The following is a 23,039-nucleotide window of genomic DNA, read 5'->3' on the forward strand; positions in this document are numbered from 1 at the left end:
TATATATATATATATATATATATTATATATATATAATATATATATATATATATATATATATATATATATAATATATATATATATATATATATATATTATATATATTGTGCCACATTGGTCTTCGTTTGTTTCGCTGACTGTTTCCTCTTGCCGGGCTACTTCTTTTCAACCACTATGCTTCCAGATTCGCCCCATCAAAGAATCATCTGCAAACTGTGGAGCTCCGTAATCGGGAGAGGGCCACTGATGTGTCCCTGGGCTTTCTCCACTCAAACTGAATCACACAGGCGGGCGCACACAGACAACAGGGCTGCACGCCATGGCTTTTGGAAGGTCACTCTAAGAATAGCTTTCAATACATAAAAAAAAAAAAAAAGAAAAAAAAAAAAGATTCATATCCAGTAGAGAGCACACACTGAAATGTGCATGCAAGCAAATGGACCATAGGAGCATGCATTAGTTCATGGACACAGGCCCAGACAAAGCACTCTGACTACTGTCAAACACACAGATATGTACCACTGGCTAATGCACATAGCTTACATTTGTGCTCAGCTAAAAGGACAGCAAATTAACCATATCATGTCCTGCTTAAAACCGTCCGTGATGCACTGCTGAGAAAAGTGAGGCGAGTTGCAAAAGAGGAAAGTAAGAAAATGGCATTGATTCCCTATATGTTAGGAAGGAGCACACCCCCTTTGCCCTGCTATAAGGCGCTGCTTTTTCTCGAGCTAATTTATTCCGCTTAATGTTCTGGGAAGACGGTTAACGGCTGCAGAGAGATCCCTGCAATTGTATTTGATGGTTAATGTAAATGCACCACACACTGGCTACATTAATCAGTGGCTCTAGACAAAAAAGACTAATCACCCTTTTCTTGATAAAACAAATCACACATTCATCTTGGCTCCACACCCTCTTAATACATCTTGCTTTATCCTTTATCTCAATCTATCAAACACACATCTGTAATGTATTAATGCAGCCGCACCGCTGTTGTGCCTCAGACAAAAGCTCATAGCCTCACATCCTTATATGCTTGACCTTTGTAAGATGGCGCCGTATGTTTAACATAGATTTTTCTAATTTTCCTTTGTAGGAACATAAAATACCACGACTACCATTCCTTTCCATTTTACCACCCCCCCCCCCCCACACATGTTTCTATCATTCATCCACTCCTCCTCTTCCCTCCCCTCCTTTCTCTTGATTTCCTCTCTGTCCCTGTCTGTACTGTGATGTTCTGATCATCTCTGAACTCCAGCCTGGCAGATGGGTGAGAACACAGCTCCCAGCATCAAGCTTAACCCAGCCACCGAGGGTTTAACTTTTGAAGTTAACTTAACAGCAACGTTAGCGTGTACCTAGCGCCTTGGCTGTCCTAAATCAAATCTCTTTTCGCTTCTATCCATTCTGTCACTGGCCCCCCCCCCCCCCCCCCCACACTGTTTTCTATCATTCATCCACTCCTCCTCTTCCCTCCCCTCCTTTCTCTTGATTTCCTCTCTGTCCCTGTCTGTACTGTGATGTTCTGATCATCTCTGAACTCCAGCCTGGCAGATGGGTGAGAACACAGCTCCCAGCATCAAGCTTAACCCAGCCACCGAGGGTTTAACTTTGAAGTTAACTTAACAGCAACGTTAGCGGTGTACCTAGCGCCTTGGCTGTCCTAAATTCAAATCTCTTTTCGCTTCTATCCATTCTGTCCACTGGTGTCCTTTCAAGGGGTCCTTGCTTGTCATAAGCAGCAGTGTTTTTTTGTTTTCTCTTTTTTTTTTCTTCTTTTAATTCCAGGCCTGAGAGTGTGTGTGCGTGCATACAAATGTGTGCGCGTGTCTGTGTTTGTAAATGCAGGTATAGGCTTCCAGGCAGCACAGGCAGCCCTGATGTGAAGTGACATGTTGAGAGACTAAGCCTTTGGACACTGGCTGAGGGAGGGAAGAAAAACCAAATAAAAACAGACATAGCCTTTATAAAAAGCTACAACACAGCTGCATCAGAGCAGCAGATGGCATGTCACCCCTCCCATCCTCCTCCCCCCAGCCCCTTTTTATTACAATATCACTCTGCCGTTCTTTAATCATGCATCACTTTTTATCATCCTTTTTTTTTTATCTAAAAAATACTCAAGCACAGATACATGAATGCCGCAGAGTAATACTGTGACAAGTTGAGCCTGGGCGTGACTGGCTTGTCTGATACAATGAGAGGGCATCTCTTCCTCTGGCTATTTGCTACAGTCATCATTGTCCGGATCAGGCCAATTCACCTGGCCGCCTGTCTGCTTAGCTTACCATTACTCGCTCCTCCGTTGCCTCACCTGAACCCATTTCAAGTCAGTTTAACTGATGTTGATTATATGCATCGTGCTTCAATGGAAATAATGTCAAAAGATTTTTAACAGAATAACTGTCACGAACAATAACCTTCCAGGCGGGACAAAGACACACAACCCCTTTAGCTGACAGGGTGTCCATCCATGCAGGAGTGTCTTGCTCATGGACAATGCAGCACGGTAACACAACAGCAGATGCTGAAATAAAAGCTTGACCCTAGGGTTGTCTGGTTGGTTGGAGGACAAGTCTTGCTGCTCACCACAATACAATCTACAGCTCCCTGCGACCAGAAAGTCAACATGGCAGCAGTATAATGACCAAGCATCCCTACACAGGTATAACTGCATCATATAACAGGATTAAAATGAGGAAACAAAACTTATCATAGCAGCAGATATGATAAATTATAACAGTTCAACATATTTCTGTAAATTTGAATGCACATTTCACTAAAATGAAAATGAAATACGGAAAAATACGGATACCAGAGGATGAAATTTAAAAAGCCAACTTGAAAGCATGACTGCATTTTTTTTTTTTTTTTTTACTGAATTTACTGCAGAGAGATTAAATGCAATAGTATCAATACACATTCAGTTCAAAAGCAGCTTTAGCTCAATTCTACTGTCAAATAATGGATTTATCATGTGATCAGCGATCAAAAAAGTAAAGCAGACACATAATCCACTAGTACAATTGTTTATTGATATAATGTTTCACTACATTCATACTGCATAAAAGGAGCTGCCGATGACACAGCATATTCTTACACACCTTTCAGGAGCAACTACTGCCCGCTGCATGGCGAATACTTGAGATGACTGGCTAATTATAAGGCCCAAACTGACTGCTTTATGAGACAGATGTTGTGCTCATGAATCTTGAAGCAGGTCAGATACCCAAACTGACTGCAAAATGAGACAAGAGGTCTCACAGCCACAGTCAAGGTTCTCTGCTCTGACAAGAGAGCAGATGGCTGTTTGTGGAAATAACGAACCAGAACAGAGAGAGAGAGAGAGTCAGAGGACGCTGCAAATTCTCCACTACAGCTCATCCACCTACACATATCGCCTTTTTATGTTGTCACTTGAAAAATGTTTTGATTAAAACACGAAAAAAAAAAAAACTAAACATTTACAAGCAGTTCCTATTCATTTTAATCATCTTGCACCAGTCCAGACAAAAAATTTGCTCTTGCAACATTGGTGTACCGACAAAAGCACTCTCTCTTGCTGTGTATGTGTGAGCATTACGCTGCAGTGACACACACTGAACTGTGGCGAATTACAGAACGACTGGGTGAATTCAGTTACTGCCATGGCTACTTTGTGCATACAAGTGTGTTTCTCTGTATTACTGATAGAGCTTGGTTTGTTGGCCTTCACTGAAAGCGGAGCATTTTCTAATTCTGTGTATCTGATACATTTAGTTAAAATTTTACTTGAAATAATAATAATAAAAAAAAAACAAATAATAAACTTCATTGCACGGGCCAATATTTGAACTAAATCAAAACTGAACTGTGGTCAAATATTCCTAGTTTCATGTTGTTTTGTCATAGTTTTGAGCACTGGATAACAGCTATTACACTCTCAGCAGACACTCCAAACACAATATTACCTCCAACTTACATCACAGGGAGAGCACAGCTCATTAGCTCCACCGCTACCAAATGGTAGCATATCCACATTTAAAGAAAGCTGAACATTCATGTACATGCACATACAGAACAGAACAGCATTCTCACCTAAACAGCATTGTGGTCTCACAAGACAGGCCGGGCTCTTATTGTGAAAGGGAAGCAGTATACCACTAGCCTATAAATGACGAGACATGCTGATCTGCAAATGATAGCGAGGATAATGACCCTACTGCCACATGCCTGACACAATGACTTTCCTCTCTGCAGCCTCACAGCCTGCAGTATATTCTAAACAGATGGAGAACAGCCAGAAAACTTCCATCTTCCCTCGATCAATACTCATACATAACAGATAATTGAATATCTCATGAGAAGGTTATCCAAGAAGAGTTGAATGGAGGGCGACTGGACTTGGTTGTAGGTACTTGAAGAAGTTTCACCTCTCATCCGAGAGGCTTCTTCACCTCTGACTGACTTCAAGTGTCTTCAACTAAGTCCAGTTGCCCTCCACTCAGCTCCTCTTCGGTAACCATGACCTGGATGACTGAGAATCTTCACAGGCACCTCATAAAGACTGCAACCTTGACGTTGTTAGGGAAACATTTTATTTTTCATGTAGTCAAATAAATGCTAAAATGCCTGTATTTCCTTTTGATCATTTAAATGGTATGACTTCTTAGGAGACCTTTTACTTATAGATACATAGGAGACCATTATTTTAAAAATTTCAGTCGGTTCCTCTGAATAATGCAGCTCATCTAATGAGAATGAATCCTCCTCTGGCCAGCGTTAGTCTCTGCAGCAGGCTTTCTTTGATTCAAGCATGAAGAGAACATACATTTCCTCGCAGAACATCGCATACTGTACATTACTTCCTGACATCTCATGAATATAAACATAAACAAACAAGAATGTGCGTGCAAACACAGTTTTGGCCCTTCTCTGAAACATCAGCACTGTCCAGGGAAAGCAGCTGTTCTTCCTCAAGCAAACCATTTATATTCATGCATCTTTTCTGAACGGAATCCAGCCAGTACACCATGAAAACGGTGTGTGTGTGATGCACATGTTCTTCATCTGTGTTATTTAATTCTTCTCTAAGGTCATCCACCCTTGTTAGATAATGCCATGAAGGGCAGTTGACTCAGATATAATAGATTAGCAACTTTTTAATCTTTAGGATAGAAGAAAATATGGAGCAGAAAAGAAGATGGACACGTGACAAATTATGATAATAGTATTAACTACAATCACTATTCCACTATTTAGTGGTGTTTTACAATAACATATGCTGTGATTTTCTGCATTTTGCAACACAGCACAATTGTGGAGGAGAGGCCACAGACTGCACTAAATGTCATGTTGCCGCCTGGCTCAGAAAGAGTTCAATACATATCCATTATGAAAGCAGTGGCTATAAAACTAAGGATAAAATGTCACAATTGTCCCACACATTCAAAATGATTGCCTTTTAAATGATCTCAATTTGAACCATCAGTTTGAGTCTAATGAAAAAAATATTTTTCCGTCTCTCAAGTGTGGAGCACCATCGCCTGGAGGAGCAATAAAAATAAAAAAAAAATGTTTGCGCACGTAAAATGAAGAAGACTCAGAAAGTTCAAGCGCATGCACTGAGTGAGCAATGGCCATAGTTCTTACAGTAAGTCCATAGCTGTTATAAATGTGTTATCTCGCTCTGTCAGCAAGACACTTTTCAATTGAAAATGTCTCTGTATCCTTATGGATTTCACTTGAGGCAGTGAGAACCAAACATGAATAAAAACATTACCCATCATGTCATGTTGTAAATATGAACCAGAGCAACAGTGACTGTTTACAGATCAGACTTGGAACAGGCAGGATAACTTTATTTGATTACGTATTTAGAAGCAATGGCATGCATGGTTAAGCCTGATAATGACAATAATCATTATTATGCTCTGCATAGTTTTATATATGAAATTTCGCTATATTCATTACATGAGGATGATGCTGCCTGCACGCTCCTGCCTGCATCAGATTAAAAAGTGTATCGTGGCTATTAAAACATGAATGTTGAGTGGTGCAGCATCAATGGAATCCCCATTCTGTCGCAGACCAACAAATCACTTCTGTCACACACACATTTTGCATATTAATATTTTCTTACCTGAGACAGTCCTGACAATCTCAGAGGTGTTCCTCAGGCCGACAAAGGAGAACTGGTAGAGCCTCCAGGAGCGAATGTCCCCGACCTCCACTGAGCTCCTTTTCCACTTGTACACAATCTCCTCCCTGGGGTAGCCATCTGAACAAGAGAGAACAGAGTTAGCATGACATGGAGCTTAGCTGAAACTCAGAGGAGAGAGGCTCGGTGAAAAAAATAAAATAAAATGACACAGTGCTTTTCAAAGACCGATATTCCTCCCTTTTCGGAAATATCTTAAGACTGCTTAGATATGCTCTTTGCTATATAAAACAACCCGGTGCAAGGCTGTTCAATATGAAACATGGAGCAGCCTGTTTTATTTCAGAGTAATCCATACCCAGCTCAAGTGGGGGCTATCTTGCAAATAAACTGATTCATGAAAGAACCGTTATATAATAAACTCCTGCACAAAATGTTGACAAAGCATCTCATCCAACTGTGGGGAGAAAAAAAAAAATCTTTTTTCAGAAAAATTTAAAAGCAAAGATTACAAGTGTGATGCGCGGCTGGCTATGAGTCGGATTTCAGCAGTTTTATTACATCAAGAGGCTGGCTCTCCAGTCGGGAGAGACACAGCAGTAATCACACTTGTCTGATACTGATTCACTTATGAGCAGATGCATTTTCATAATCAAATCATATTCTTTGCTACTGAATTTCTGCCTTGGAGCTAAAGTTGAAAACAGGTACAGATAAGCATATTTTAAACAAATGATAAGTTGCATTTAGAAATGGGCTCCTTATCGTGTGAATGGATGTGACTAAATGTTCACCTCAGCACAGGTGTTAAAGTCTTCTGCCAGTTCTCTTTAGATTTCAGTCTAGTGTCTTTTTCACTCTAGCGGTGCGCTGTGTGTAGCCAACGAGGGAGTGGCCTGAATAATGCACATGAACTTTCCTCAGCGCAGACTTTAAATGGCTTCACGAGTAAAGTGCTCTCAGACATCCAGTAATGCTGGACCTCACAGTAGCAGGGGCACATTTGCCAGTCTGCTCCTGCGCTGCCAATGTGTCCGGGACAAATAATTGATTCAGTGTCTTGTTTGGAAATTTGGAATGTTTCTGGAGCTCATTGTCATGAATTCATTTGTATTCTTGGTTCAGTTGAAACAGTATTTGAGATACTTAAATGATCGTGAAGTGAAATGGTATGCGTTATCTGTATATGTCCAACTGGACGCAGTGTGATGTAGCCACACAGTCGAAAACCACTGCAGAAGAGGCTGCGCTGGAATATGTACCGTGCTTTCTTGCTTTGTGGCACGTGTTGAGGAAATATGCCGCGTGATGAATTGCTGCACGCTGCCCCGCCTGCTGCTGCTGAGATTGAGCTCATGTACTGTACATCAAGCGATTTTCAAACTTCTGAAAACATCCATGGCTTTCATCAAATTTAAATGAACGCCTCTGTTCCATTTTTAGGCCTGCTACCCCCCTGGTTTCTCTTTCTTGTTGCTCTGGAGCTATTTAGGAAGCATTCTCTCTAGAGAATATCCCATGGTGCATCTCTCTGTAGATCCATAGCAGCCTCATTAGCATAACTTGGCCCCCCCCCCAATACTCACACGGAGGCACTGGCTCATTTGGACTCGTGTCACTTTTTGAAATGTCTTTTCGAACAGTATTGACAAAGTGCAGGAAAATCAATCACCTCTTTGCCTTTGGTCGAGTTGGAAATGAGACATCCATTATTAAATCCCTTTACTGAATGCCAACTATGAATTAATGAACGAATAGATTAACAAATGTTTTTGTTGTTCATATCTTTCATATTATGTCGCCTGAATACATACTGGTAGAACTGTCTAACATATTCTGTTCATACTGTAATTGCATATATACTTTCATATGTGCACCAGTCTGTTAAACCTGAATACACATATGACTCATCCAGCTGTTTTTGTGCTGTGAAAAAGATGAGTACTATGACGACTGCAGCTTGAATTCATTGGTTTGGCCTGTTGCGTAATTGTACCTTTAATGTCTTTGTTAGGCTCATATGTTGCTTCCTCATGTCCATAGTGTGTGTGTGTGTGCGTGTGCGTGTGCGTGTGTGTGTGTGTGTGTGTCTGTCTGTCTGTCTGACTGTCTGTCTGTCTGTCTGCCTGTCTGTCTGTCTGTCTGCCTGTCTGTCTGTCTGTCTGCCTGTCTGTCTGTCTGTCTGCCTGTCTGTCTGTCTGTCTGCCTGTCTGTCTGTCTGTCTGTCTGTCTGTCTGTCTGTCTTTGAGATGGAACAGAGGAATAGAGGGAGGGGTAAGACAGTAGGGCATCAGCATATGGCCAAACTTACAGCTTGAAAACTCCAGGGGACACGAGTGCTCATCCATTGGGAAGTTGTTCAGTTTAAGCTGGCACTCGGCATCGATGGTCAACCTGCAGAGACACAACATTTGGATCCACTGACTCAGTTACTGTAATAAAAAACAAAAACAAAAACAACAACAAATAGTAAAGTGTGCACGTGTGAAGACATATTCCAACCAGTCTATTACAAATGCAGTTTGTTTACTCTAAAGATTGTGTTGGAAAAGTCAGAATTAAACCCCTAACCTTATCAGTATGAACACCAGGCATCATTAATTAAAATTTCCCTACACCAAATTGATGTTTTTCACAGCATCACACGCGTCTCCTGTTTTCACACTTGAGGGAGTTTGAAGGCAAAGTCATTAAACTTCCCTTTAATGAGAGAATGACCTTAAATGACTTTACCCATCCATGCACTCGCTATTGTCATGTATCATTGTCCTCCGAATCACGGCGGTCATCCTAATTAACCAGTGGTTAAATTCAGAGTTCCTTAACAAATTAATGAAGTGGAGGGGTAGTGTTCTGCACAGGAGAACATCCATCACGGCTTGATTGAGTCCAGAGGAGTTCACTTTCTCTTATTACCACTGATGATATATTGTGGTGTCGGTATAAACGTCCACTGTATTTATGATGGCATACAAAACATAATAATAAGGACAATTAATATTTCCCTTTAATCCACCCTCCTGTTTTACACACCTCACATATTTCTTGTTAGTCTTATCTGTTTGGCCCTGACAAACAGTGTGTAGCTAAAAAGGCGACCATCATCCAGTAAATCTAGCCCATCAGAGCAGTGACTGTCGGCCTACTGCAATCTTCCAGTCTCCAGATCTTCAGGAAAGAATGGGTCATTAGACAATATAGCAGTATTTATAATTAGTGTAGTATTTGTTTAATTACAAAATCTTTCAGAGCACTTCGAGACACTCAAACCGCTGAAAGAATATGGAAGGAAAATTTGAAAGTGATCTCTATGCAGGAGCACCTTAAAGCATCCATTTAGGGCAATGTAGTTCCAGTGTTCCCTTGTCACATAACAGCTTCCTGCCTCATTTGGTAAGACAGATTTCCTGCATGCTAATTAATGTCAATTTTAAAATGCTGAAATTTAAGACTGCCCCAGGCCTGTTCAGGATAATCAGTATCATAAATCATTTATGTAGAGGGGCCGTAAACGGTCGGGTACTTGAGAATGATTTCTATAGTACACGCTTTGCTTGTTGCTCGCTGTGATGGACTCCAGGAAGAGCAAGAAGCAGCTTTAGTGGCAAAAAACTTATAATAGTACAAGTAAAATGTAACACTGCCACAGTTATTAGTTTATGCTCGGCTTATGTCGGATGCTCGGATATTTATACGGATGTGAACGGAGAATTCTGTCCATACTCTGCGTTCATTTTGTCTGTATTTCCTGCATGTTTTCTGAACGCGTAGGGATGTACCAATAGTTCAAGCAAGACACCACCGTGGGACACGACAAAAACATTTTAAAAAATGGCGTAACTTTTTGAAGTTTTTTAGTGTTTTTGAAGAGGTTTAGCAATTTATTTAGTGACCTATCAGACCACCGCCGTCTACACCGCCACCTCCCCTTTTGCCTCTTTCTTAAAAGGTAAACCATTACGACTTCCTCCACCATCACCGCGTTTGTTGTTGTCAGAATCATTTGACTCTGAGCTGCCCCCTTGTGAATGTATTGTCTAACATCCATGCCAATGTAATTGAGGCATTGAAGTATGTGGGTAGTGACAGTTATGTCCTTTGAAATGGTCGTATATATCCTTGTAGTTTAAGGGAGCATAAATGAGCTGTTACTCCAGCTTTGACCTTTTTTTTTTTTTTTTTTAGACAAGACTACAGTACAGTATTTTCACTCCTATCTATTGTTTTCTGCTTTGTTCAGTTGACAGCACTAGAATGTAAATAGATCTTGAACTCTCCATTATCTATCAGCTATCATTCTTACAGAGAAAGAAGCTTTTTTTTCCCCCACAAAATATGTAATCAGAAGCATTTTCTTTTATGTTTTGGATCAGACAAACCAGCAGTAAAACAGAATGCAAAATTGCAGAGATAATGACTACTAACGATTTAATCTTTCAATGTGATCGTAGTGACAACTGGTAATTTGGACAATACAACCACTCAGTCGTACAGTCAATCAAGCCATGAGTCACAAATAAATGAGAATCATCGCTGTTGCTAATATCTCATACCAGGCATCCATGATGTTTTACCTGAGGGTGTAGAGTATTCGACCATCATTCCAGATTCGAAGCATGCGATTGGGTGTGGTGATCCAGTGAGCGTCGGCCTTCTTCGAGTTGCGGAAAAAAGTGTCCGGGATCCAGATCTTCCCGACCATGTTGCTGTTGAGACGCAGAACCTTCATCGTGCTGTTGAATTTTAATCTTCTGTCATACCAGGTCTGGGCAAAAAAGATGTCGATGGTGTATTCCTGACGACAGATAAAACACAGTTTCACCCCAAATTCTTATGTTTTAAGTAAAACAGTATTGTTTGGAACCAGTGCTGTCACCAATGAGATGTGAGATGCAAATGTGATCTCCAACAGCACTCCTCTGTTTCTCTCGTCTGAAGGGAGCTTTTCTCTGCCAGTGGAAACTCAATGATAAAATGGTGTCTATTCAGGCCAAGAAGTCCTTTTGTCACTACTAAAGAGTTCTGTTTAAAAAGACCGTCCTGACATTCTCAGCCTGAAAATTAAATGTTCAACAAGGCAATTAATAATTCCTATTGTTTGGCTCAAGTATTGTCTAACCTCATAACCTGCTATATCTGCGACTCTTTGTCCTGAGCCTAACAAAACCTTCTGTCTCCCATTCAGTCCTTGTGAGAGCTGAGTAATAACATACACATGAGGGATGAAAACATAGGTGACAGAGGCACGGGCAGAGTTGAAGTTGAGCCAAGAGCGCAGGTGAGATGTATGCTAATGCGAGATGGGGAAGGAGAGGCAGTGACTGAAGGCGCTATCGGTTTTTCTTATTTATTTTGTAAGTTGGAATGGGTTGAGCCCTGAGGTTCACAAGAGGAAAAAAAAAAGAAAAAACTTGGGGATTTGTGAGCAAGAGGGCATAGAGGCATTAACTTTTTGACGAAGCTTAGCCCAACAATAAAGCCAAAATCCACGCCAAAGAGTGCTAAACGAGATTTGAAAGACATTTTCACTAGGCAATGTTCCCATCCTTGCAGCATCATTTCTTTCACAAAGGACAGATAGACAGTTCAAATCCAGTGATGAGAGAAAGATTGAATGCCTTAGGATCTTCATCTGGGCCCTGCTGAGTGGGATAAACATCTTATTTTTTTTTCTTTAACCTATATATACTCTGGGATCTATCACAGAATCACACTTCTTTCAATTCAAACAGTTGCACACATCTAAGAACAGCTAAGAGCTGCTCATCTCTAGTGGCTACAAAGCATCAATTTCTGATTCCTTTTTTTCTTTAAACCTTGATCTTTCACTCTATCTCTCTCTCTCTCTCTTTTCTTTCTTTATTAGTCTCTCCCATACTGTCCCCCTCTCTCACACTCACACGAGTTGCAACTTTGCCATATTTCAAAGATTCCTAACGCATAATTAAGAATTCAAAATTGTGCTCATGCTCAGAAGCACACCCCCGCACCATCAGTCTCAGTCTCTGCTCTTCAGAAAATCTACCAACTCCGCCACATTTGTCATGTCATGGTGTAAACACACTGGCCCGACCATACTGATTACATATAAATGCGAAGCAATCAGTCAACCTTTCATGTCATCAGAATGCCCTCGCCACACACACACACACACACACACACACACACACACACACGCACACACACACACGCCCATCCATGCAAGCAGACTTCCTAATGCGAGCACAAACGCATTCTCTAACTGATCCCATCGATGAGTCTCCTCCAGCTTCACTGTGACTGCAGTTATTGGGAGTGGGTGTTTTTAGCTAAGACTAAGTGAAATGGAACGCCACCACCATGTAGAGCCAGACTCCTCTGCGGAATTACAATAGAAGTGGGTTCTCAGCGGGGACGTGCAACGGAAAAACAATGACACATAAAACAATGCTGATGTGAGTTTTCGCAAGATGTCAATTTATAATTCTTTCTTTCTCTCCTACAAACCATTTCCCTCACCACTATCAGATACATAGTCCTGCCCTATTTTAGTCATCACTGCAGCATGACAGCTACATATTCTACTCCAGTTTGTGTTGTGTTATTTGTAACTTTACCAGTCGTAATTAAAAAGCAAGATGGAGACAGGTCTTCCTATGTGAATCTGATGCTGAAATTCAGCATTTCCAACACTTAAAATGATTTTTATTAATAGGAATACACTAATATGTTTTTTTTGGAAGCAGACAATGTACAAATAACCATTTCTCCCACTCAAATTTGCTGAAACTGATGTGATCTTTGAACTAGCAATATAACAAAGGCTACACAGACTTGGCTTTAGTTGTATTAAAAAATACATTGTTCTTATAAAGGATTTATAAGAAATAAAAAGTGTTAATTTGCACATTTTAACAAACACAAATCTTTAAATAAATAACTAACAATGCTGCTGGTGAAGAGAAATAAACTTAGTGCAACCATTACACAATAGCAACAGAAAGAAATGATCAAAAAGCCTAAAAGAAAAATCTAAAAAATCAAACCAGATCCAAGGAAAAATCACAAATTGTTTTATCTTTTTGAACAAACCGCAGAGGCCTTCTACAGGTGACATCTCAGATTGTAGCTGATGCAAGTCTTGGCAAGTACGACATAAGGACACCTCAAGATTTGCCAGCGCGTACACAGCCATTTGCAAATATGCTGCTTTGAGAATCTGGCTCATGTGCTGAGCAACGTGGCGGTTAGTCAGTATTCTAATTCAATATTAGATTAGTTTAATGCTGTCAGATGCGTGAGATGGGCCGCATTCATCCACTGTAGTGCACTGGCCAATGCGGTAGTTAAGTAGCTGATTGACACCTGCATTGTGCTGCTACACTACAAGGGCAGTGGGGCAGCATGGTGATTAGGTGCAGCAGGCGATCCGCCATGACAGCAAGCATCTGCCCTGCTGAGGTGTGCTTGAGCAAGACACTGAATCCCTGCCAGCCCCAGAGAGGAGAGCTACTCTCTGGATCTTTATACTCTCACCTCCCTGAGGATGAAGGCAAACCAAGGACATAGTTATATCCTCCTTTAGTTATCAGGCTGGCTATTAATAACAACAATGGCACATAATTAACATCAAATTCCAGTATTACTCACCATATTGATGGCATTTACTGGGCCGATGCTGTTGACAAACATGTCTGTGTGGATCACTGTCGGTTTGACTGCGAAGAAGCACAGGGAAATCCAATTTGGAGATGAGGAATTATCTGTCATGCACTTACACAAGTTAGTTAGGAAGGTGTTTTGTCTGTATCATCATCATCATCATCATCATCATCACCATCATTAAAGAATAGGAAAATAACACCCCTGTGAATGTGTGGATACAAAGGTGCTGGAAAGGATCACTGCTGAGGTAGTTGTCAGTAGATAAACATATTACAGTAAATGTTGTCTTAAACACCTTGGTAGACAGGCAAAACAAAGTGCTGAACTTCCTGCTTACGGTCGGCTTTAAGTTCACTGAAGAGATAAACACTGGGCAAAAAATGCTTCAAAGGTCTTCTAATGGAGACAAACAATATATATTTAATACAATACAACCGACTCTTCAAGGAATACGTAGTAAACTGTCTCATATTGCACAAAATATCAAGCCAATACACCGGTACAAACCTAGTGGTTTTATAACATATTGGAATAATGTGTCAGTATACTTTTTATGATGAAAAATATAAAAAAACAAAACAATGTTGCTATTTTGATCTTTAGGAAAACATTGATTTTCATAGACATAACATATTGACATCTATTTCATCTTTTTGTCAAAAGACACAGTCATCCCAAAGAAAAAAACAGGGATGGAGGTTTGGACTCTTGTATACAATCATTTACTTCAATCAAATGATCTCATTTTACATTTACAACACTGTGTTACTTTATGAGGACTTCACCAGGTTCAGGATACATGGGATAGCGCTTATGAAATAGAATCCTAGCTCAGATTTTCCCTTGTCTGCGATGAGACTCCCTCCTCAAACAGGCTTCCTGCCAATAAACCGCGCACTTTGTCTGTATTTACGGCCAAACTCCTGACCCATTTACCAGAAAACCTTTGTGCCCTGTGCAACATCCCATCCATCCCCCTTCCTGTCCCTCCATGCTTGAGGCCTGTGAGCTCCTCTTGATAGCGAATCATTTACTCTCTTTTCTCACAGACCTGCCGGCGTTCGCCTTGCTCTCACACAGAGACGCACTTGTTGGTTGAAATTGCTTCATAAATATTCTTACTTGACAAGATTTGAGGAAAAATTCCAAATTTTTAGCCCAAAAAAGTGATCAGGAAACAAATGCACCGCGCAACATTGGATCAGCAGCTACAGCGGAAACAATTAAATGTCTAGGTTTTAATTGAGGGTAATTTCTTTTAAAGAAACTTGTGCATGGGCAATCCGCTGCATGTATGCCTTTTTGTATATAAATGAATTATCTCTGCTTGTGCACCTGCATGTGTACATCTGTCCACCGCCATGCATTGCGCCTCTCGGTGTCTGCTGCCTGTGTCGGTTTAGCGAGATGGACGGCCAGATGTCAAACAGAGTATGGTTGAGGAAGCCGGACAGCTTGGTGTCAAATGGACCTCCATGCTCTGTCAGATCTTCTTGCGCCGGGCCTGGATCAGCTTCTGCACTTTCTGCTATCTAATGTGCATGTTTATGGATGAGTGGACATTACGTCTAAGAGCAGAGTCAGGTTAAGACTCGCGCGGCCTCGAGCCTTGATGCGAAAGCTATAGTGAGTGTGAGAGATAGACAGAGGGAGTGAGTGCAGGTTTGCATCCATTTTTCATGTCACTCCTAGGCATACATGAATGTACATTGCATCCCCCCCCAACCCCCACCCCCCACCCTCGCACACATACATGCACATGCATGAACAAACTCATACATACACATGTAATCACACATGACGCTCTTAACGCTCTTAAACTTCTCACATAGTTCTCAAGAATTAGGTGTTGCTTTTGGCCAGATATCTGAGGCTATGAATAATACTGCATGTTATTACACTGGCGTCATTAGAAATAATAAAGACTGAAAATCCAGTGCACAAAATATATAACCCTGGATTGGATTATTAGCAAAATCACATATAACGTCGTGGGCACAACATAATTAGAAGATATAGACAAAATGAATTATCTTATTTAATACAGCCAACAGGAAAGTGTACGTCTCCCATTAATGCACAAACAGGTGCCAAGGAAACATCACTGCAACATGCCAGTGAACATAAAGTGACTGTGCTCAATTCTCTAACTTGCTGTCTGAGACAACATAATACATGCCAATACACCCACCACAGGCATTCTGGTAAAAGGCTGATCAAATTAGCTCACAGACTCCAAGTGACCAAATGCATCGGCATGCATTACCAAATCACTTAAACCTGTTGGTTAAATTCATTAAACTCACTGCACAATAACTGTATGCCCTTGTGAATGCTATGAAACAGTCTGTTTTCTAGAAGGCAATGACCTTGATCAATGCCACGTCTATTATGAATTAGGAATGAAGGATTTTCAAATTCCTTCTCTCTCAATGTCCCAGTTCCATTTGCTTCAGTTTTCATATGTACAGTAGAGTAGACTGCAGGGGCATTAAAAATAAATGAGCACCACAATGGACTTCAAAGGGGAACCGTGGCACAATCAGCGATGAATCTAAATCCGCAGCATTTCAGTGCTCTGAGGAGCGGAGGAGAAACTTCGCCTCGCCTTTGGTTTGGTCGGTCGGTTGGTTGATTGGTTAGTGGCTCAGATGACAGTATAGCCAGCTAATTATAACCCCTCTGTAGCTGTGTAACTTGGCAGCAGCTGGAGGACCAACGCTGAAGGAGCGAGATCATAGCGCGTTTGAAGATGATGGTTAAGACGGTGGCAGCCAGCCGCCCGGCTACGCAGCAGCTCTCCGGGTTGAAGCTGCACCTCAAAGCAGATCTGAACTGCTCCTCAATTTACAGCAAAAGCCCACTTCTGAAGTCGAAAGAATAAAGATGATGCCCTTCGCGAAATGTGTCACATTTATGTGTCGCATTGCACACATTGTACAGTATATGGGAAAAAACCATGGAAGCAGTTGAGTGTGAGGGATTTACTATATACACCCCTGTTACTCAGCTGCTTTCATCTTGTGCCATCATTTCAGTCAGTTCATTGGTTAATGCTTTAAAGCTGCATTAGGTCAGAGGGGGCTGGAATCTGAGGGGAACCGCATTAATACATGAATACATATACTACTGTCCTTAAGGCAGCAGTGGAGTGAACAGTGGAGAAAACCACAGTGTTTTCCAAACTAGTAGAAAACAGGAAAAAACAAAACAACAACAGAAAAAGAAGCTTCATATGGAAAGTTTGCACGCTGGTGGCTCATAAACACATTTAATCCTCCGAGATCCTGTAACATTAACTGCACAGAACGTTACCATTTTAAGGTGGCTCATCTGTGTGTGTTCACTTGTTCTGGCACAGATACCAGAAAAGGTGTTAACATTTTCTGCTGCGCTTTAGGGTCCAGGTTGTACATTTCTCTCTTCCCGTGGGTATACCCTACCACAAGACACCAAATTTAATTTAGGCAAACAAGACAAATGTAAAATGTCTCAACTGTAACTCTCTGATATAGGCTGATAAGACCGAGGGAGAATTACCCTCGACGTTTGCAGCTCGAATACAGCACTAGCCGGTGTCCCCCGGTCCAGCATGAGCACTACAGTCGATGGAGAGGCAATTCACTTTGAGCATACAGAGTGGTACATCTTTATCATTCTCTAAGAGTATGCGACAGATTCTGACTTAAACCAGTTTTCCCAGGAACACCGATCCACGAAATCAAGTATTCAGGGATACCGAACATCTCCGCACTCTACGCCTTGCAGTTGGACGTGACAGGCTTTAAGATATATGTGCACTTGTGTAGACAAGGGAGCCCTGCCCAGCTGTCTGTCAAAGTGAAGGGAGTAAGCTACTTGTCTACATTGAAAAGAGAAGGCTTGCAGGACTCTGACAGACTGCTATTCCGACCGTCGCACATGCATGTCCGTAAACACAGGTACACACACTTTATAATAAGCCTGGCTGCCTGTCAACACGCAGCACAAACACACACATGCACACACACACATAGAATGGACAGTGGCAGACACATTGTGCTGCCCAGTGTAATAATGAGCTGTATGCTGTGTATATTAAATCTCTGCAGGGGGCATCCAGCTACTGTGCGGCCGGCCTTCTGTCATTTTTTTCCTTTTTTTTTTTTTTTTACTTTACTATGTGCAGCAGTAATATTAAAATATGCATCAGATGGCATGACTAACATTATCACCAGCTACCACCAGAGGTGGAGCAGGTCGTGAGGAAGTCTCAGCTGTGCAGTCCCAAGTCCAGTCTAAATCCTACACTTTGCGTTTTGTGTCCTCAGATTTACATAAATGATGAATGCTTTTCAAAATGTCACTTTCAAACAAACCAAACATAACATTTAATAGCAAACAGATCAGATGTACCATTCCTGTGACTAGGGTGGTGTGGAGCATTTGATCAAATCTTAATCCAGTTTCGAATCCAAAACAAACACATTTCGTTTTGGCCCTTTTGCAAGTAACTAGCAGCATCGATGTTAACTACCTACAGGTGATGATCTAGTCTAACCTGGCAAGGCAGCTGGAGTTCTCACGAGGCTTTCCAGGCTTCTATGGAAGTAGATCTGTCCCCCCAGATTTTGAAATTGTAAAGCCAGTGAATTTCATTCAGAATGAAAAATTCAAAGCATAGATATTCAAGTTGTTCAAATTCAACAGGCCAAATTCAGATCCCAAAATTTGAGTAAAAAATTCCGTGTCAACATCCAGGATAGGCAGTAGATTCTGTCTCAAATCCAAGCAACATCCAGCCAATCAAGTAATGCTTCAAGCCATTCGCTTGTGGCCAAACCGCAGTGCTTTAGACCAATCAGCATCCTATGATGGAGGGACTAATGGCAGCTATGGAGAAGCGGCTGTTTCAGTATTCCTAAGTGCCATTTATGCACAGATTTTGGGCAAATGTTGCCCATAATCGTGGGTTGTGTTTCTTTGTGATTCTGTGACTAAACGGATCATCTGTTAAAAATCAGCGCCCACCTCCAATGTCAGGTCTGAGTTTGTTGTCATATCCATCTAGTAGGCTATTTAGGATGTGTGTGACGTCACTCTCGTACACTTTGGGAGTCAGCACCCACGTCTTGTTAGACACCTCATCATCGTCATCAGTCTGGAAGGAGCTGCGAGGAGGAGAGAGAGAGAGAGAGAGAGAGAGAGAGAGAGAGAGAAATGGATGCAATCAATAATTTCTTTTAAAAGGAGTGCAAGCAGTTTCTTTCCTATTGTGCTCTGTGTTCTTTACAAAGAAATGTTAAGAGATGAGAGACACAGCCAGTGACAAGTCTTTTGAAGATCTTGACTCAAGGTCATGAGAAAAAAATAATTTTCAGGGTTTTTCATCACCACATCATCGCCAGACACACTGAGATTAATCTTCCCTTTCCCTTTCCATTTTGTGACTGTTGTTTCTCACACATTCAGTGCATCGCTTGTGATGGCGAACATGCATTTTCTCGATTTCTTCACACCTGCTCTGTGAATCCGGTTTGCACTGAGTAAAAATTCTGTTGTCTCCTTTATGTACCAGTCTACAGTATAGATTTTTATTTCCCCACTGGGAGATGTCTGAATTCTTGCAGCAATGCCATCTTGAACATGTATTGTAATTTGCAAAAAGAATATCTCTTCAAACAGACCTCTTTAGTTTGATGCAGATTGATATTCTAATCAGGTATTTTGAACTTCGTCCTAATCTAGGACAATTTAGGGCACAGTGTTTTAGTGAGGAACCCAGCAGGACAGCAAGACCAGTCCCATCGTGCATTTAGACACAATCAGATAAGACAAAGTGAAAGCAAACTGTGTGCTATGACGTCTGGATTTATTTATTTTTTTGTCAAAATCCCATGGTTCTCACTCTTGCTGGTGCCATAAGATACTGGCACAAGATGCAAAAATGACAAAACCACAGGAAAATGACACGTACGCTCATCTAAGAGTATATAAAATAGACATATAGAGAGCTTTTGGCAGAGGAAAATGATGTTATCTCTGAGGAGATGTGCCGTTAGATCATTTAAAGGAGATAATTCAATACTGGAGTTTTACACTTTCCTTTGATCATGTTCATTGGAAATTACATCACTGTATCGCCAGCTGCCAGCACGCCAGCTGAGAGCACTATAATCTATATGACACATCAGTTTAACCATTAATTTTGTCATCCTGGGAGCATCGTATGCCAGTCCCGCCCATTGAGAAGTGTCGCTAATGTTTAAGGTAAACTGATAAGATTTTAACTTTAACATTGGCCATGCAAGCTCACCATAGTTGAGACATCTTTATATTAGCATAAATGTCAAGTAAACTCTACTTAACATTAAAGTCTGACCTGGACAAGAATTTCTTCTGTTAAGAGTGAAACAAGTTCACAAATGGTCACTTTGTTTAAAAGTGAGATATTCTGCCTTTTATTTGCCTCCATTTTATTTGCTTTAAGGCTGATTTTTCTCTTCTTTCCAATTTTGTGTCGTGTCACAGCTTTGTCCTCACACCTATTACAACCCCATACTTTCTCAGTGACTACACAGTATATACTGCTCGACCAATGACAAATACTTTTGATGAAGGACTAAATAAATTAAGACCAGAAATCGGAGTACTCGGTTGAATTAATGTGAAAGTATAAATGAACTAAGAGTAAAAACCAAAATTCAATTTCAAATTTTTCCCACCCTCTCCCCCACATCCCCAACTCAACTCATGAGATATTTAGGCTTTCAGTTTTTAACTCTACAAAAATAATGAATAAATTCCAAGATGGCAAAGTTTAAGAACTTGATGGCAGAATTGTTTGTCATATCATAAAACAGGGTTTTTAGAGCCCCCGAGCTTTTGTGAGAGCTGGAGAAGACAGGGCAATTTTCCTGAGTTTACTTCCTCATCTCAGACGTCTCAAACTGAAAGGATAATTATGTCTCAAGAGCCCCCAACCACAAATACCACCACGGTGGAGTAGTAAATGTTTTTCCTGCTCTCCCACAGACAAGTATGATCTTGGTAAATTATATGTCTGGAGTGAAGATTTATTCTTTGTTACAATAGACTTTTTTTTTGCACATTTGAGACCTGGATAGCAGACAGAAGCATATGATCTCCCATGATAATGTATTAGGGACAGTTAATATGCTGACAACAACAGGCTGCCTTGTTAGCACTACTTAGCACTACATGATGTTATCTGCAGTAAGATTTGCACTGCCACTGGGCAGGGCTCTCTGTGTGCGACAGAACGAGAGGAATAGACGAGAGAGCATGTGCGTGATGTGTCTGTTGGTGGAAGTGCCTGATTTACGTACATAAAAGCACAGACGGAATTTGGGCTGCATCCTTTCATTCAATTTGTGCTTCCACAATCTGTGTGTAATTAGTGTGTGATTTACTAAGGCAGCAGTTTATTACGCAATCAGTGTCTGGGACTGCCTTCCAGACGTGTTTTCTACATGAAAGGAGAGTTGAAAAAGTTCAGTGGTGGGTTTTTTTTTTAATTTTATTTATTTTTTAGATTAGCACCTCTAAAATATAATATAACGTTATGTGAAGAAGTCACAACATTCCCAAATACTTCCTGAGACCTCAATTAAACTGAAAAAAAATCAGGTGTTAATTACTGATTAAATTTAAATCATAGTATTGACTTAAAGAAGGGTTTGTGAAATTACAGCAGTAGAACCATGGATATCTAGGAGAACAAAAAAAAAAAACAATATACAATAACAACTAAATATTTCTTAACCTGGACACAATCTAATTTGCAATAAACTATTTGTTTTTTTGTTTGCTAGACCTTCATCAGGCTCATTGTCTAGGGATTTTTTAGTTGCTACTTCGGATCCATTCATCCTGCTCCTACGCACCTGCCTCACTGGGTAGATGTGCGAAGTGTTCCTCTGTTTTGAAACAACAGATTTCTTGTAAGAAAAAAACACATTTTTACTCCAAATCTATCTTGTCTAAACATGAAACAACAAGAACTCTGCACCACATACTGTAGCTCAGATACTTGAAACAGACTCCCAGAAAACACGAGGCCTGCTCCAGACCTCAATTCTTTTAAAATCAAAGCTTTAAATGTTTCTGTTTGCCATAGCATTTCATTAAAATCAAATTTGGGGATTATTCACGCAAATCTTGCACTGCACTGTAACTGCACTGGGATATTCATTATGCTATTTCAACTTTTTTTTTTGTATCTTCTACATTGTTGCACTCTTTTAAAATCTTGTTTATGTTTCTTTTAATATAGTCTTATTATTTGATATCTTGTCTTAAAGCCTAAATCGCCTTGTTGTTGTATGGTGCTCTATCAGTGTAGCCAGGGTGGCTCAGTGAATGTCAAGTTCAACTTTCAACTCCTAGGTTCAGCTGTTGTCTTTAGTTAAATAATGGATAGATATGGTCATTTAATGCTCTTGTGGTTTTTCTAATGTATTTTTTTTACTTGTTTTAAGCAGATTTTTAAAGATTTCCATAAAATACAAGATAATTAAAATTCATTTTTTTCTGCAACAACCTTCTCTTAATAGACCAGTGTAAATGTGCACATGGTCTTTGGAGGGAGATAATTTTCCATGCTGAATAAATACATGAATAAATAAATAAATAAAGGCTGAAAATTGTAAGAACCTTGGTAATATCCAATGGAATCTTCAATCACCCATATATTTCATATCTCCAGTGATTTGTGCGATCTTCCTTACATGCATATGCATTAATGAGAGGCCTACTTTACTAATTACATGCAAGTTGTGTCTCAGTTTACAGAAAACCTGCGTTTGCGGCTGCTTGACGAACAACACAGATTTGTTTGGGCACAGAATGTATCACAAACACGGCAGAGACAGAAGAGTAAAAGTGATGGAAAAGCAGATTGTGTCAAACCCTCAATCCATCCAGCTCTGGATCTGGGAGATGGCCAACAGCACAAAAGGGCAACCTTGAAACAGTTGTGAGCTTTCAATGAGAGGAAAAAGAGACTTCTAAATGAAATAATAAAGAATGGTGGAAATGGAAATGGTGAGGGGAAAAAGAAAAAAAAAAACAAAAAAAACAAAACACTGTTTCCATGGTGAAGCACAAGGACAGAAGCCCTGATAGCTTTCTCATGTTCTTAGGCTGGGTGCGAGGAATAATGTTTTGACCAGCACTCTTTCTTAGACTTCATTAAGTGCCATTAAGTACCATCCATCTCCATCATAACACTAGAGCCTAAAACATTAAA

At 40.5% G+C, this 23,039-nt stretch overlaps 1 protein-coding gene across 2 annotated transcripts in view; it reads right to left on the reverse strand.

Moving 5' to 3' along the window:
- The window catches only part of LOC111234343 (gamma-aminobutyric acid receptor subunit gamma-2), a 52,244-nt gene that overhangs the window by 24,824 nt on the left and 4,381 nt on the right, over nucleotides 1–23,039 (reverse strand). For both annotated transcript variants that reach the window (XM_022762369.1, XM_022762368.1), the window contains exons 2-6: nucleotides 18,800–18,939; nucleotides 13,775–13,842; nucleotides 10,720–10,940; nucleotides 8,457–8,539; nucleotides 6,128–6,265 (exon numbers count right to left, since the gene is read on the reverse strand). In XM_022762369.1, the coding sequence (XP_022618090.1) occupies nucleotides 6,128–6,265; nucleotides 8,457–8,539; nucleotides 10,720–10,940; nucleotides 13,775–13,842; nucleotides 18,800–18,939 (650 nt within the window). The remainder of the gene's footprint in view (nucleotides 1–6,127; nucleotides 6,266–8,456; nucleotides 8,540–10,719; nucleotides 10,941–13,774; nucleotides 13,843–18,799; nucleotides 18,940–23,039) is intronic.

The sequence above is a fragment of the Seriola dumerili genome, unplaced genomic scaffold (genome assembly GCF_002260705.1).
Source record: "Seriola dumerili isolate Sdu_G_001 unplaced genomic scaffold, Sdu_1.0 BDQW01000449.1, whole genome shotgun sequence".
NCBI classification, from domain to species: Eukaryota; Metazoa; Chordata; class Actinopteri; order Carangiformes; family Carangidae; genus Seriola; species Seriola dumerili.